Genomic DNA, 13,068 nt, shown 5'->3' with positions numbered 1-13,068 from the left:
CAGACTTTTAACAGATAGGAAACCTACACAAGCTCAGTGCTGCACGCTCACTGTAAATGAAAAGTTACTGGGCTTGGAAAGAGAACTCACAGAACTGGGGGGAACAACCGAGTAATCCTACAGCGCCATCTTGTGTTTGCACTAGATTCAGGGACGTGAAGGAGAATTAATTAGTCGCCTCTTCATTTTTTTAAACAGTACAAGATTGTTTAGGAGACGTTTTAGGAAATCAATCCAGGGATCAGTCAGACAGCAAACAAAAATTTAAATTCTCATTTATGTCACATCACAAAACATGAAAATCAATCATCCATCACAGTTCTGATGTGCAAAGTGTTTATTTTCTGCTCACTGACAATGACCGGGTTGAGAACAGCTCGAGCCGGTTTTCAAGGAGCAAAGTCACAGAGTTACAAAAATATATTTGCCGAGTAAAATCCCCAACGTTTCGCGTTTTACTCAGCAAACGTATAAAGAAAACTCGTCACTGCGGCTTTTTCGCGAGTCGGGTTCCTGTTCTTTAGGAGCAGCCAGAGTTCCCACATCTCACCCCTGAAATAAAACACACAGGCATGAACATATTGCATCTCATTGTAATGGCAAAAGTAAAATAAATTTGGTCTTCTTCCCTCCTTGTATATATATGTATGCTCTCAATTGTCTTGGTTAGCTTCACTTTCTCACCTTTGAACAACGAGCAGTGTAAAGGTTGACAACGCGTCCACGGAGGCATGCTTGGAATGGGTACATTTTGTTCTGGAGGATCCGGCCGAACAGAGCCAAACTAAATACACAACATGGGTTAGTCGTTTTGAGCAGGACTGAAACTGTAGGTGGGGAAAGACATGCACGTTTCATAGCATCGTCATCCCAAAATGTCTCAGACGGACGATGTGGAGGTCCCCAGTCCGGCGTCTCATCCGAATTCTTGTCCTTCTCAGATGGCGACGAACATCGTGACGAGTTCTCATCGCGTCGACGGAGCTCCTCAATCATCTCGGCGGTGCTTTTGCAAAGACGAGTTTCCAAATCGCCGACCAAATATGTGTTTCTTACAAAACCATCACAAACTTAATAAAAAAGTGTAATTCACAGTGAAGTTACTTTCACTGACTGCAAAGAGTTTAATTACGCTGAGCTTCGGTTATTGAGGAGGAGGACATCAACTCTTTCTGTAACGGTCCGAGAATGGGATCCAATTAAAACCTTTCCTTGACACACACACACGCACACACACACACGTTCACCCACACACACACACACACACAAGACCAAGTTCGGGGGACAACACAATCCCTTTTCAGTCTGCTCACGAAACTTCACGAGTGAAACCAAAAAGCGAGTTTTGGGCAGCATTCAGGGAGCGCGAGGCGAGTGGTGCCGAGAGTCCGTCGACATAAGGCCGTCTCTGAACACGTCGGGGACGAGAAGTTCACGCCCACCTTCGTTTGAGTTCTCAGTCGGCACAGGAGCGGTCGGGGTGGGTTCCTCGCGAGACGGCCTCCTGCAGACCGACCGCAGCGGTCGTCCGTGAGCGAGAGGCGGCGACGCGGGTTTGTTTGCCCTCCTCACATCGTCGGTAAAGAGGGACGAGCAGCTTATCATCGCGGCCTTTTGGCCGCGTTCGGAAAAGGGTTGCCGGACCTTTCCCTGTGCGGGTGCAGCGTGACGCTCTTTGACTTCCTTGCGGCCAACACGGTGCCGTGCATTCACCGAAATGCACGGCACCGCTTGAATTTCCCTTTCCGTCGGAGCTCGAGAGGCCGGACCCCGCGGCGCTCCAGTGCCGTGTCACCGTCTCACAGTACTGTGGTTGCTGGGGGGGGGGGCAAAGGGATTGAGGTTGGCGTGAGCCCCCAGTTAAGTCGTCTCTCTTCTCTGTGGCCAGTCTCCATCTTTTTTTTCTTTTTTTTCCTTTTTTTAAACGTCGCATCAGTGTTCAGACCGTGTTGCGCGGCGTGCCGTTCAGGGCGACGGCCTTGGTGCACGGCGAGCCCACCGCCTGGGAGCCAGAGCGCCGCTGGGTGGACACGCCCACCTCAAATACTTCATGGATGGCCTTCCGGAAACAGTGGAAGTTGTAGTCTATTAATCCTACAGAGGCGACCAAGACACAGACTGTGTTAGGACTTATACGAGTCTTGCATTGTTACAAAGAAAACGTACATTATTATTTGGTGTATTTTCAGTGTCAATATGGCGTCATGTTTGGCTATTATTTGTACGCATTCAACATCAACAGATTACATTTTCCTTTACATAAAAAAAATATAAAACTTTTTAAATTTTTTTTAAGTGGAACGTAACCCGGTGTATTACCTATCCAAAACATCCAAAACATCCAAAACATGTTTAAAGCCGATGATTCTACTTCATGTGGAGAATGAAAGGTGCCGATTTAACTTTAGTGTCACAATAGATATGTTGAGCTTGTTGCATTGTAACAAAAACACCTTAAATCAACAAGTCATGAAGAAAAACACAACAAACACAAAGCTGAGCATCTCCTCGACACACACCGTCAAATGAAAAACAGAACATCAAAAGGCAGCATCGTTTACAAAGTCAAACGGGAGCTCCGGCACTTTAACAGATTAAGATCAGTTTCCTCCTGGCAAAAACATTATGATTTAATAATATTATTATAAGATTGTGTAATTTCCTCCCTTTAATGGATTTGCAACATTGTCCACTGTTCAGCCTTCCGTGTTTAGACTTCATATGTAACCATGCCGATAAACACTCGCTCTCATCCTCGAACAACGTGGAAGAGAATATGAACGCGCTCGACTCGGAAGCCGCGTCAGCGTTGGCCCGATCACGCCAACCGAGCTGCTCGGGGACCGGAGGCTCACCTTTGCGCTCGAAGCTTTCCTCCCGCAGGATGCAGACCAGCGCCAGGAACTTGGTGACCTCCTTCAGGTAGAGCACCGTGGTGTTGTTGAGCTTGATGATGGCCATGGACTCCTTGTCGTAGGCACTGCCGCTGCCGTCCTCCTTCAGACTGTCGTGGCAAAACACAAACACGGATTATGGAGCAAATAAACACATCAATTAAAGTATGCACAGAAAACGCAGGTTGTGAACTCTATAACCTACAGTATTAAGAAATGCATCTTCTTTTTGCATTTTATATGTAAATCAATAGTCAGGGTTCTTACACATGTTGACCAGTGGATTTCCATGACTTTTCCAAGACTTTAAACCAAATTTCCATGACCAAACTGAAATCTCAGTAAAAACATGACAAATTTAGAACATTGTGCGTATTGAGAGCGTATGCCGGCTTATATTTTGAGCGTTTTTCTTTTAAAAAAAACATATTAATTCTTTCAAACTCAGCGTAAATGAACATGTGATTATAACAAATTTCCATGACTTTTCCAAAATGTATGATTTAAGTTTTTTCCATGACTTTTCCCGGCCTGGAAACGACCATTTTAAAATTCCATGACTTTTCCAGGTTTTCCATGACCGTACGAATCCTGAGAGTGTTAATTAAGCTAATCTATAGACAACCCCCCCCACCCCCCCCTAAGCCTAACTCACCCGTAGATGCAGGAGACGTCGATGACCACGTCGATCATATCACAGCACAGTTCGTAGGACTGCATGTCGACAGGAGAGCTGTCGGTGGCGATGTAGATCTTACTGACCACGTCAAACAGAAAGGCCTTCTCGATCCCCGAGTTCTGCCGTTGGCGAAGACGACGGAGGGGAAGAGAAAACAAGGATGAGGAGACAAAAAGGGGAAGGAAAAAAAGAGGCATTAGGAAATTATTAGATATGGTTCACACATTGAACATTTCATATTTAGACAGAAGGCAACTTATTCATTTGGCAACTGGTCAACATATTTTACAAGAGCACCAACTAACAGGTTTTTCTTTATTCATCATTTTGTATTAAAATGTGAGTCAATAGTCAAATCCAATTTTTCTGAGGCAAAAGTTAATGTAACAAAATCTAAGTCAACAACATCTGAGTCAAAATTTTAAAAAAACAAAAAACTAATTAATTAGTATAATAATAGAAACTAAAGTATTTGCAGATTATTATTCTGACGCACAGTTTATTGATTAAGCACTAGATATGTTTATACTGTGTAGTACCCTTTAATATTTCAGGGTGTACAGTGTTTAGGTTAAGTTGTTTCTTTATTGATTTTGCATCATCGTGATGAAGTAGCATCATTTGTTATTTTATTTGCTCAATTAGACCCCGCTGGTGCATATTTGACCTATAAATGCTTTTCTAAAATTAAATTAACATGCATATTGTACAATAATTTAAATTCCAGATACCATGATAGTGAATGGTATTTATATAACAGAGTTTTAAAATACAGAGTTACTTCATGTTTTAAATGTAACTTTAATCATTCAGTCATGACAGTCATTTACACAACCAAATCAATCTAACGTTTCAAAGCTGAACCTTGCAAGCAACTGCAAAGTTCAATTAAATGCTCGTAAATTTCAGCACATCTGAAATGTAACTTTAAAAATACAAATAAATATTTTGTAATCATCATGCGAGGCAGGGCTTCTTGTCTGGCGTCGTCGACAGCAACAATATTTAAAATGTATCATCGAGAATGTGTGCAGCATCCACAGACCAGCATCGCAATCAACCCCTAGAAAGGGCGTTGGAGGAGGCGCTCGCCACCGCGGTGACTCACACAATGCAGGCTGTCGCACATTAATCACGCCGGCCGACGACAAAGTCACAAGAAGCTTGATTTACAAAGCCTCGGCTGCTCCAAGTTTACTTACCGAAATGAAGATGTTGAGGAGGTTCTCCAGAGTGGGGAGCTGAGGGATGAGCTTCTGCACCACTTTGCTGAAGGCCTCAAAGATGGAGTGGTCATAAATACTCGTCAAGTAAAAGCTGAAAGACAAAAAGAAAAAGAAAACAGGAAGTGAACGAGCCGTTTCTAGTCGGGAACACGTCTGAGTTCACGTGACAGCAGGTACAAATACAGACGAGATCACGAGACGCCGGATGGTAGAAAAGATCAGTAAAGCAGATTCAGGCGTGAAAAGACGGGAACAAAAACGAAACGCTTGCACACACAAAAAAAAAAAAATTATATGCCAAACTCGACACGCATGATGACAGAGTTTTGTTACTGAGATAAAGAAATAAAGGAGGCGCATTACAGGGAAGAACGCAGCGGAGAGCCACAAAGCAGAGCCATAAAAATAATAAAAAGGCCCTCTCAGCGTCACTATATATTGGGCCTGCAAAAAAGAATTATCATTATATTTAAAAAATCGATTGGTTAATCTAACGTACTATTAAAATGACGAATAATTTTGCCTTTGAATCGTGAAGAAAGAAAAACAGTGAAAACAACGTTTTGATTATTGAATTTATGACAAATCGGATAAAAAGAAGACAGAAAAATCTCATATTTGAGAAGCTGGAACTACTGAATTTACTGAATCAAGTAATCTACAATTATTTTAGCGCCATGCTCGACAAATCCTCAAATGCAACAAGCAAATAAAAAGTGTTTTACTCTGAAGAAAGGACTTAAATTACTTCTTTAATCGTTTTCCAATACGGTCATGAATTAACTTCCTGTCTATTAAAAAAAGCATTCAGTCAACTAATCAATTCAGCCCAACAATAAATATGTCGGACTTAGATCGAAATTTCATTAGAAGGTCAGAGGGGAATTTCACAGTAACGCTCAAAGTTTGCAGGACATCAGCTGCTCTGCGTCATCAACACGACTGAAATCACACGACCAACCAATCAACCAATAAGCTCCTCCCCTAAACTACGGTGTCACACACAAGTTACCTTTCACACAGTCTCACATAGTGGTAGAATCATCCCGATTAAAAAAACTCGAGGATTAAATCACTAGTCAGGTGTTGCACTACTAAGCGCAACACCTGAAGCTGCGAGTGCAGCCCGGCTTCTCCAAGTGGAATGCAGCCGTCTGATTGGCTGCTTGTTAACGCCTCCATGTGTTGGGGAAGCTGTTGTCGAAGTTGTTGGAACACGGAGCATTGCTGCAAACAGATGATGAATGAAAATGTGGAATACAGCAGCTCCAGTTACAAATAAACAAACATCATAGGATGAGCTACAGTAGAGAAATAACTTCGACAAGATTAGGATGAATTGTTTTAAAGAAGTTAGAAATTAGGCACTTCTGTAACGTGCAAATAAAACAGACACAAATTCCCCACAGGGTTAAAAACACGTTGATGTTTCTGATTATGTTTCCGACCTGTTAAAGCTCTTTTCTAATCACGTTTGGGTAAATCTACTCTGCACGTCCAGCTTTAAACATTGAATACAATGTGTGATTTCTTTTGATGTGTGGGTAATAATTAGGCATCAACGGTTGGTTGTTGATTTCATTTTTGTGACACCATCCAAACAAAACCACGCATCTCTGATTTTGGTGTTCCGGATACGTTTCCTTCTCCACCAACGTCACCAATTCATTGTTTTTTCATATTGTACACACTTTTTAAATGTTAATGTTGATACTCTGTCGTCTGTAATGCATTTCATATTTCCCTTGATATTTGTATATTACATGCGTGTACAACGAGAGGGTACGTGTAACTGGAGTCAAACTCCATGCACGTGCACACAGACATGGACAATAAAGACGATTCTGATTTAAGAGTTGAGAAGAAAAGCTGCTATTTATTAAGATTTAAAAAAACATTAAAACCCCTCTGGACAATCTGATAAATGAATCGTCACAAAGATAAAAGATCATTTTTCGTCGCTGATGAAAACTTGAGATTTTGGATAGATGTTTGGTTATCATAGAACAATGACATTGTTCGTGCATTCAAATCATAGAGTAATCCTTGGACTGTGTTTTTTTGATCCAACTCTCTGTTGTGGAGAGTTTGTGTTTTTACGGCACTATTTTAAAAAAAATAATAGTAATACGCAGGTCAGACCACCTGATGCCAAATGTGCTTTGGTGTATTTTTATATTGGATTGAGCCATTGTGTGTTACAGGTGTTCTCTCCCACTTACATACAATGTTATCATTGTCTTATATTGATGGTACTCTGATGTCACAGGGAGAAAGACACACGGCCTATTTACACGACTTTTACAGCCATGCAGCAATGAGAACTGATAGCAACAAACAGGTGCGACTGTGTGTGTGTGTGCGTGTGTGTGTGTGATACATGAGGTATTCGTCCGCCTTGTACAGATGTAGAAGTAAAATATTTAAATGTTACCTGAGATGCAGCTTTTCCAAGCTGGCGTCTGCCAGGTCGTCGTTGGCCCTCTGATGGATGTCTCTCTGGGTTTCGATCTTGTGATCGTCGGAGAGGCCGTCCACTTTGTGGATGAACACCTCGAAGTTGATCTCTGGATTGACTCGGTAGGCCCGGGACACAGTGAGGTGAAGCCTGCCCAGGGCCTCCACATAATCATCCTAAGAGGAAGAGAGCGACGCATTAATACGCATAGTCAATCTGCACAGCTTTTCAGAAAGTGAATTATGAAACTGGGTACAAAACCGGACAAAACATGGACCACAGTTATCTTCTATGGCTACATTAATGCACACAATCACCGTCAAATGAATCACCGTTATTTCGGTTATACTGTCAGATGAGTTCAAGCGTTTGAGAACAACACAATGAAGCTTCTTTAAATCTTTAGATACCTCAAAATGTCCAATGAAATATCTCAGAGAAACTATCTTCTGCTTGGGATAAACCTTGAAAATGGCGTATTTTAATTATTTTAGGGCAGTGATACGATACTTAATTGCAAGTGCAGCTAATCCCCTTCAGTAAATACGGGCAAGAAAATCAACACACGCCGTCTAGAGAAGCGTCACAGGGACGCCACCTAGAGGTGTACACTCTGATCCGCTTTGGACCAGGTGTGAGGAAATGGACCGCTGCATTATCTTCAAGAAACAAAAAACAAGGCTCCTCATATATCACCATGTGACCAACTGCTGAAACTAATTGAACCTGATGCACTTAGTACAAACAAACCCTGCCATTAGACCCGCCGTGGCAGACATCGCGGCTGAGATTACTCCTTAAAAGCACTTAGATCACTGGCGTAAAAGACATGGCTCGTAATGGTCTCGTATCCTGGCTGTCCGTCACAGAGTTTATTCTCGAGGGCTTCAACTTCACCTTCACCTTACAGCACAGAAAAACATTTGTTTTCTGTACGAGTGCATTTTTTATTGGCTAAAAAAGGAAAAATATTTGCAAAAGTTATTCAGAATATCGTCAGATTTAGAGCGTAAACATGTGACACCGTTTCAAGCCGGTAAAACACGCCAGTGTTTATAACCACGGAACAGTCGCGACTTTTGTGTCGGTTCCTCACCTGAGCATCGATGACAAATATCAAAGCGCCGGTTCCTCTGAAGATCATCTCGTAGTCGAAGGTGGGGTCGAAGAAGTCGACCTGACCCGGGAAGTCCCAAATCTGGAAGTTGACAAAGGAGCTGCTGGAGATGTCGTCCTTGTAGATCTTGTTGGTGCTCTCCAGGAACAAAGTCTCATTGGGAGACATTTTGTGGAACACCACCTGAAATCAGAAGTGTAAATGTTCAAGTACAATAAATGCAGACGACTTGAATCCGTGTGGAATTTAACAAAGAACTTTGAAGTTTGATTTACAGAATTTGCCAATGTGAGATTTGTTCCAAAATGTGGTTGCCAACTATCCCTGGTGCTCTTGGGTGGATGCTTCTGATGGTTTTGCAATAATAATAAATAAATATAGAACATAACTTTATATGCAGACTTTTTGGTGTTTCCTTTACTAGTCATTAGTTACACAGAAAGTGACGCATTGGAAATTATTGTCCAGCAATACGTTTGTATCTTGCTAAACTGCTTCTGTCAAAATAATGTTTCATGGGAGCAAATACCCCGGCAGGATCGTATTTTGGCTGATGTGGCGATTTACGCAAAGAGACATCGAGAGGGAAGAGGGCACGCCATTGCAGACTCACTCTGATGCAGCACTTTGATGAAACGCATTCATCAGCAGCATGAAGTCAAGCAGCGACATGAAGTTAAAGTCTGATCATGCTCTTTAGTGAATACCGTTAAAAGGGTCGACAATGTGTTGCTCTCTCCACCACTGCCATTTTGAGTCAGTATATGTTGTTCACTGAGGTCAAAGGCCAATGAACCAGCAATAAGCCAAATCACGTTTTGCAGCCCAGACTGGAGGTTTACAAGAGAATATTAATCTAAGACTTGACGGCGTGTGGATTATAGCAAACGGTGCAACTGTTCACTTCTGTACAGAGATCTGACAGTATTTACGTTCATTCCTTCAGGCTCCCCGCAAGTCACGCGATATCAGGCGTGATTCTACTTCCCCCTTGAATTTGAACATAAATAATAAAACGTGCATCTCATCTATTATTCAACCAGAGTGCCCTCCTGAAAGTGTAGACTTGAAGAATATAAGCGAGACAGCTAACCTTGCCGTAGGATGTATGACACAAAGTTAACCGCTATCAAGGAGGGATTAACCTGGGAGGGATTAACCTGTGGGCAACAACTCAAAGGGGTTGTGATCACTTGATTAATTACACCTTTGTTCTGGAAGTTATTCCACGAAAGAACAATAGTGACGAAGGCATGTCTTGTCGAGGGATCGTCTCAAAATCTCACTTTAAAAGAGTTTGCGTTTTATGTTATGAAAGTAAAAATGCAAATATGATTCCAGTATATAACTCAGATTTCCCTGCTGTCAGTTTATTGTAGAGGTGTGGACCATCTCACCTGAAACACAGATCATGGCTGCTCATGTCCGAACAAAATATGAGGGAAATAATGTAATAATTATATATATATATGAAGATGCATTCATCTTTATATAATCCAACTTTAAATTAAAAACAATCTGAAAGACCATGTTGGCCAAACTGGAGGTAGTTCTCCTGGTGCACCGATTTAAAACCAAGTCTTGCAGCCACCGGGTAGGTGTGGTCAGGTTGCAGTCACGTGACGAGCTACACGCCAGTCCTCGCCCAGTGCCTCACAGCTCGGTGGGACTGAGATATATTTGTCAAAAATGTTCGACAAGTTGCTCAGCAAACAGTCACGTGCCTTCGTGTCCATGTGTCACAGAGGATGCACGTGGGCGTCACCTGTCCACCTGGTTAATGATCCACCGCTGTGGCTACACTGGCGTCAGCCAACACTGGAGGCTGCGGGATCAGGTCGTTGAATGCCGGTGTTACGGTTCAACCTGAGTCCCTGTTAACTGGCGACCTTCGGTCGAATGCGTCTGTTGTCGTAGTTACGGCAGATGTTGATAATAGCAGGAGAACACGCAGCTGTCCTGGCGAATGCCGTATTGTTAAATTCTACAATGCAATGAGAAAGCTTCTCGTGTCGTGTCTGGTCTGAACATACCGGAGGAGATGTGAAGAAAGCGTCCAGCGACTTGAAGCGTCGCGTGTTGTTTATGGTTGAAACAGGAAGTTAGCAAACTGCCCTTCCTTTGAAATACATTTGGTCAAATAAATAAACACTTAATCAACATACAATTGGGAGTCTGTTTTGTGCAAACATGCATCACGTAGCATAACTCTGTCGTACAACAACAACAAAAATATATAAGGATGTTACGGGATTCGAACTCATGTCTTTAGGAGGAAAAAAGGTTGATTGTCGGGGATTTTACCACTAGGCCAAGATCGACACGGTATACTCTGTTCGCACAATTAAATAACCTGCACTGCGGTCACTGGTCACCACGAAAGGCAGAAAACCACCAGATCAACTTGTGACCAAGCGCACTGCCGACCACCATGGAGCATGTTGACGTGAACGAAGGAGCACTCTGTTTCAAATCAAAACGTCTTTAAAGGGCTGCAAATTAATGAGGAAAATGTTTGTGTTGTTGTCATGAGGTAAACATACACAATGTGGACAATAAGGCCACAAATGTACCAACAGTCAATTTTCGGGATTCGAACTCATATCTACGGGTGGAAAATAATCAGCAGACAGCGACACTACCACTACGCCACGATTGGCATATCGAGTATGGACTTGGACTTGTACTTTTACAAACAAATAAATAAAAAACAGTCAACAGTCGCCCCTCAAGGCAGACGGCAACCAGATCAACTTGTGACCATAATGCTGCCGACTACCATGGAGTATGTTGACATGAACTCCGGAGCACTTAACCATATTCTCAAACCAATAAGTGGCTGTTCCAACCAGCCAAGAACACACAGAAGGCAAACAGGTGAGTTCACTTGAGTTTGATATGGGAAATAAATAGTCACATTCAATTACATGCCAAATTAATTTATTTTGTATCGCCCTGTGAAAAACTATCTGTCGGCTATAAATCAGATCAGGAAAAACCCCCAAAAAACCCCTTCAACAGGGAGGAAAAAGGGAAATCAGAGAATCAATGGTTCAATCATCTCCTCCCCTAGCCCTAAACAGCGTGTAATGCTATGAATGGAATGTGACTATTTATTTCCCATATCAAACTCAAGTGAACTCACCTGTTTTGCCTTCTGTGTGTTCTTGGCTGGTTGGAACAGCCACTTATTGGTTTGAGAATATGGTTAAGTGCTCGAGTTCATGTCAACATACTCCATGGTAGTCGGCAGCATTATGGTCACAAGTTGATCTGGTTGCCGTCTGCCTTGAGGGGCGACTGTTGACTGTTTTTTATTTATTTGTTTGTAAAAGTACAAGTCCAAGTCCATACTCGATATGCCAATCGTGGCGTAGTGGTAGTGTCGCTGTCTGCTGATTATTTTCCACCCGTAGATATGAGTTCGAATCCCGAAAATTGACTGTTGGTACATTTGTGGCCTTATTGTCCACATTGTGTATGTTTACCTCATGACAACAACACAAACATTTTCCTCATTAATTTGCAGCCCTTTAAAGACGTTTTGATTTGAAACAGAGTGCTCCTTCGTTCACGTCAACATGCTCCATGGTGGTCGGCAGTGCGCTTGGTCACAAGTTGATCTGGTGGTTTTCTGCCTTTCGTGGTGACCAGTGACCGCAGTGCAGGTTATTTAATTGTGCGAACAGAGTATACCGTGTCGGTTTTGGCCTAGTGGTAAAATCCCCGACAATCAACCTTTTTCCTCCCAAAGACATGAGTTCGAATGTAACATCCTTATATATTTGTTGTTTTTGTTCTACAGAGTTATGCTACGTGATGCATGTTTGCACAAAACAGACTCCCAATTGTATGTTGATTAAGTGTTTATTTATTGGACCAAATGTATTTCAAAGGAAGGGCAGTTTGCTAACTTCCTGTTTCAACCATAAACAACACGCGACGCTTCAAGTCGCTGGACGCTTTCTCTTCTACATCGTCTCCTCCGTTATGTTCAGACCAGACACGACACGAGAAGCTTTCTCATTGCATTGTAGAATTGAACAATACGGCATTCGCCAGGACAGCTGCGTGTTCTCCTGCTATTATCAACATCTGCCGTAACTACGACAACAACAGACGCATTCGACCGAAGGTCGCCAGTTAACAGGGACTCAGGTTGAACCGTAACACCGGCTCTTCCCCCTCACGTGAAGCCAGACGTGCTGAACTGACTCGTTATATATTTAAGCTCACGTGCCGTTTACTAATGTGAAGCAGCAGGGGCGGGGGGAAGCTAACAGCTAACAGTTCAACAGCTAACAGTTTACACGTCTCCCCCCTACCTTCTGGATGGACGATTTCCCACTTCTCCTCAAACCCATGAGCAGGATTCTGGGTTTGCTGTCGGACGGCGCCGGGCTGTCCTCCATGTCGGCCTCCTCTTCGCCGTAACCGAAATCTTTAGGGAAGGAGTCCGCCACCCCGTAGCTGTCCGCCAGCTGTTCCACCTCGTACTGAATCGACATTTTGACCTAACGACGGTCGCGTCCCCCCTTCTTTTCCTCTCTCTCCCCCACCCCCCCCGTTTGCACTTGTCGGTCGCCAACGGCCGTGTTTGCGGGTCGGTCGGTACGCACCACAAACTGTCGCCACACAATGAATATAGTGTAATAAAGGCTCGGGCTACTTGAAAACACCGAGTGTGATCCCAC

General features: G+C 43.0%; 1 protein-coding gene across 2 annotated transcripts; it reads right to left on the bottom strand.

Moving 5' to 3' along the window:
- Positions 1–259: 259 nt before the first annotated feature.
- On the bottom strand, positions 260–12,933 carry rragca (Ras-related GTP binding Ca). Of its 2 annotated transcripts, XR_008835415.1 has the most exons (8): positions 12,700–12,933; positions 8,354–8,557; positions 7,234–7,433; positions 4,776–4,890; positions 3,550–3,692; positions 2,856–3,004; positions 685–2,094; positions 260–552 (listed from the first exon to the last, which is right to left on the bottom strand). XR_008835415.1 is itself a non-coding variant. In XM_056443930.1 (7 exons), the coding sequence occupies exons 1-7, from the start codon at positions 12,880–12,882 to the stop codon at positions 1,940–1,942; spliced, it is 1,149 nt and encodes a 382-aa protein (XP_056299905.1). In that variant the 5' UTR covers positions 12,883–12,933; the 3' UTR covers positions 260–1,939. The 2 variants fall into 2 exon arrangements, 1 of the variants encoding a protein (XP_056299905.1); XM_056443930.1 differs by having other exon boundaries at positions 260–2,094.
- Positions 12,934–13,068: the final 135 nt, after the last annotated feature.

This window comes from Pseudoliparis swirei, chromosome 22 (genome assembly GCF_029220125.1).
Source record: "Pseudoliparis swirei isolate HS2019 ecotype Mariana Trench chromosome 22, NWPU_hadal_v1, whole genome shotgun sequence".
Lineage (NCBI taxonomy): Eukaryota > Metazoa > Chordata > Actinopteri > Perciformes > Liparidae > Pseudoliparis > Pseudoliparis swirei.
This window is presented reverse-complemented; position numbering and strand designations above follow the sequence as displayed.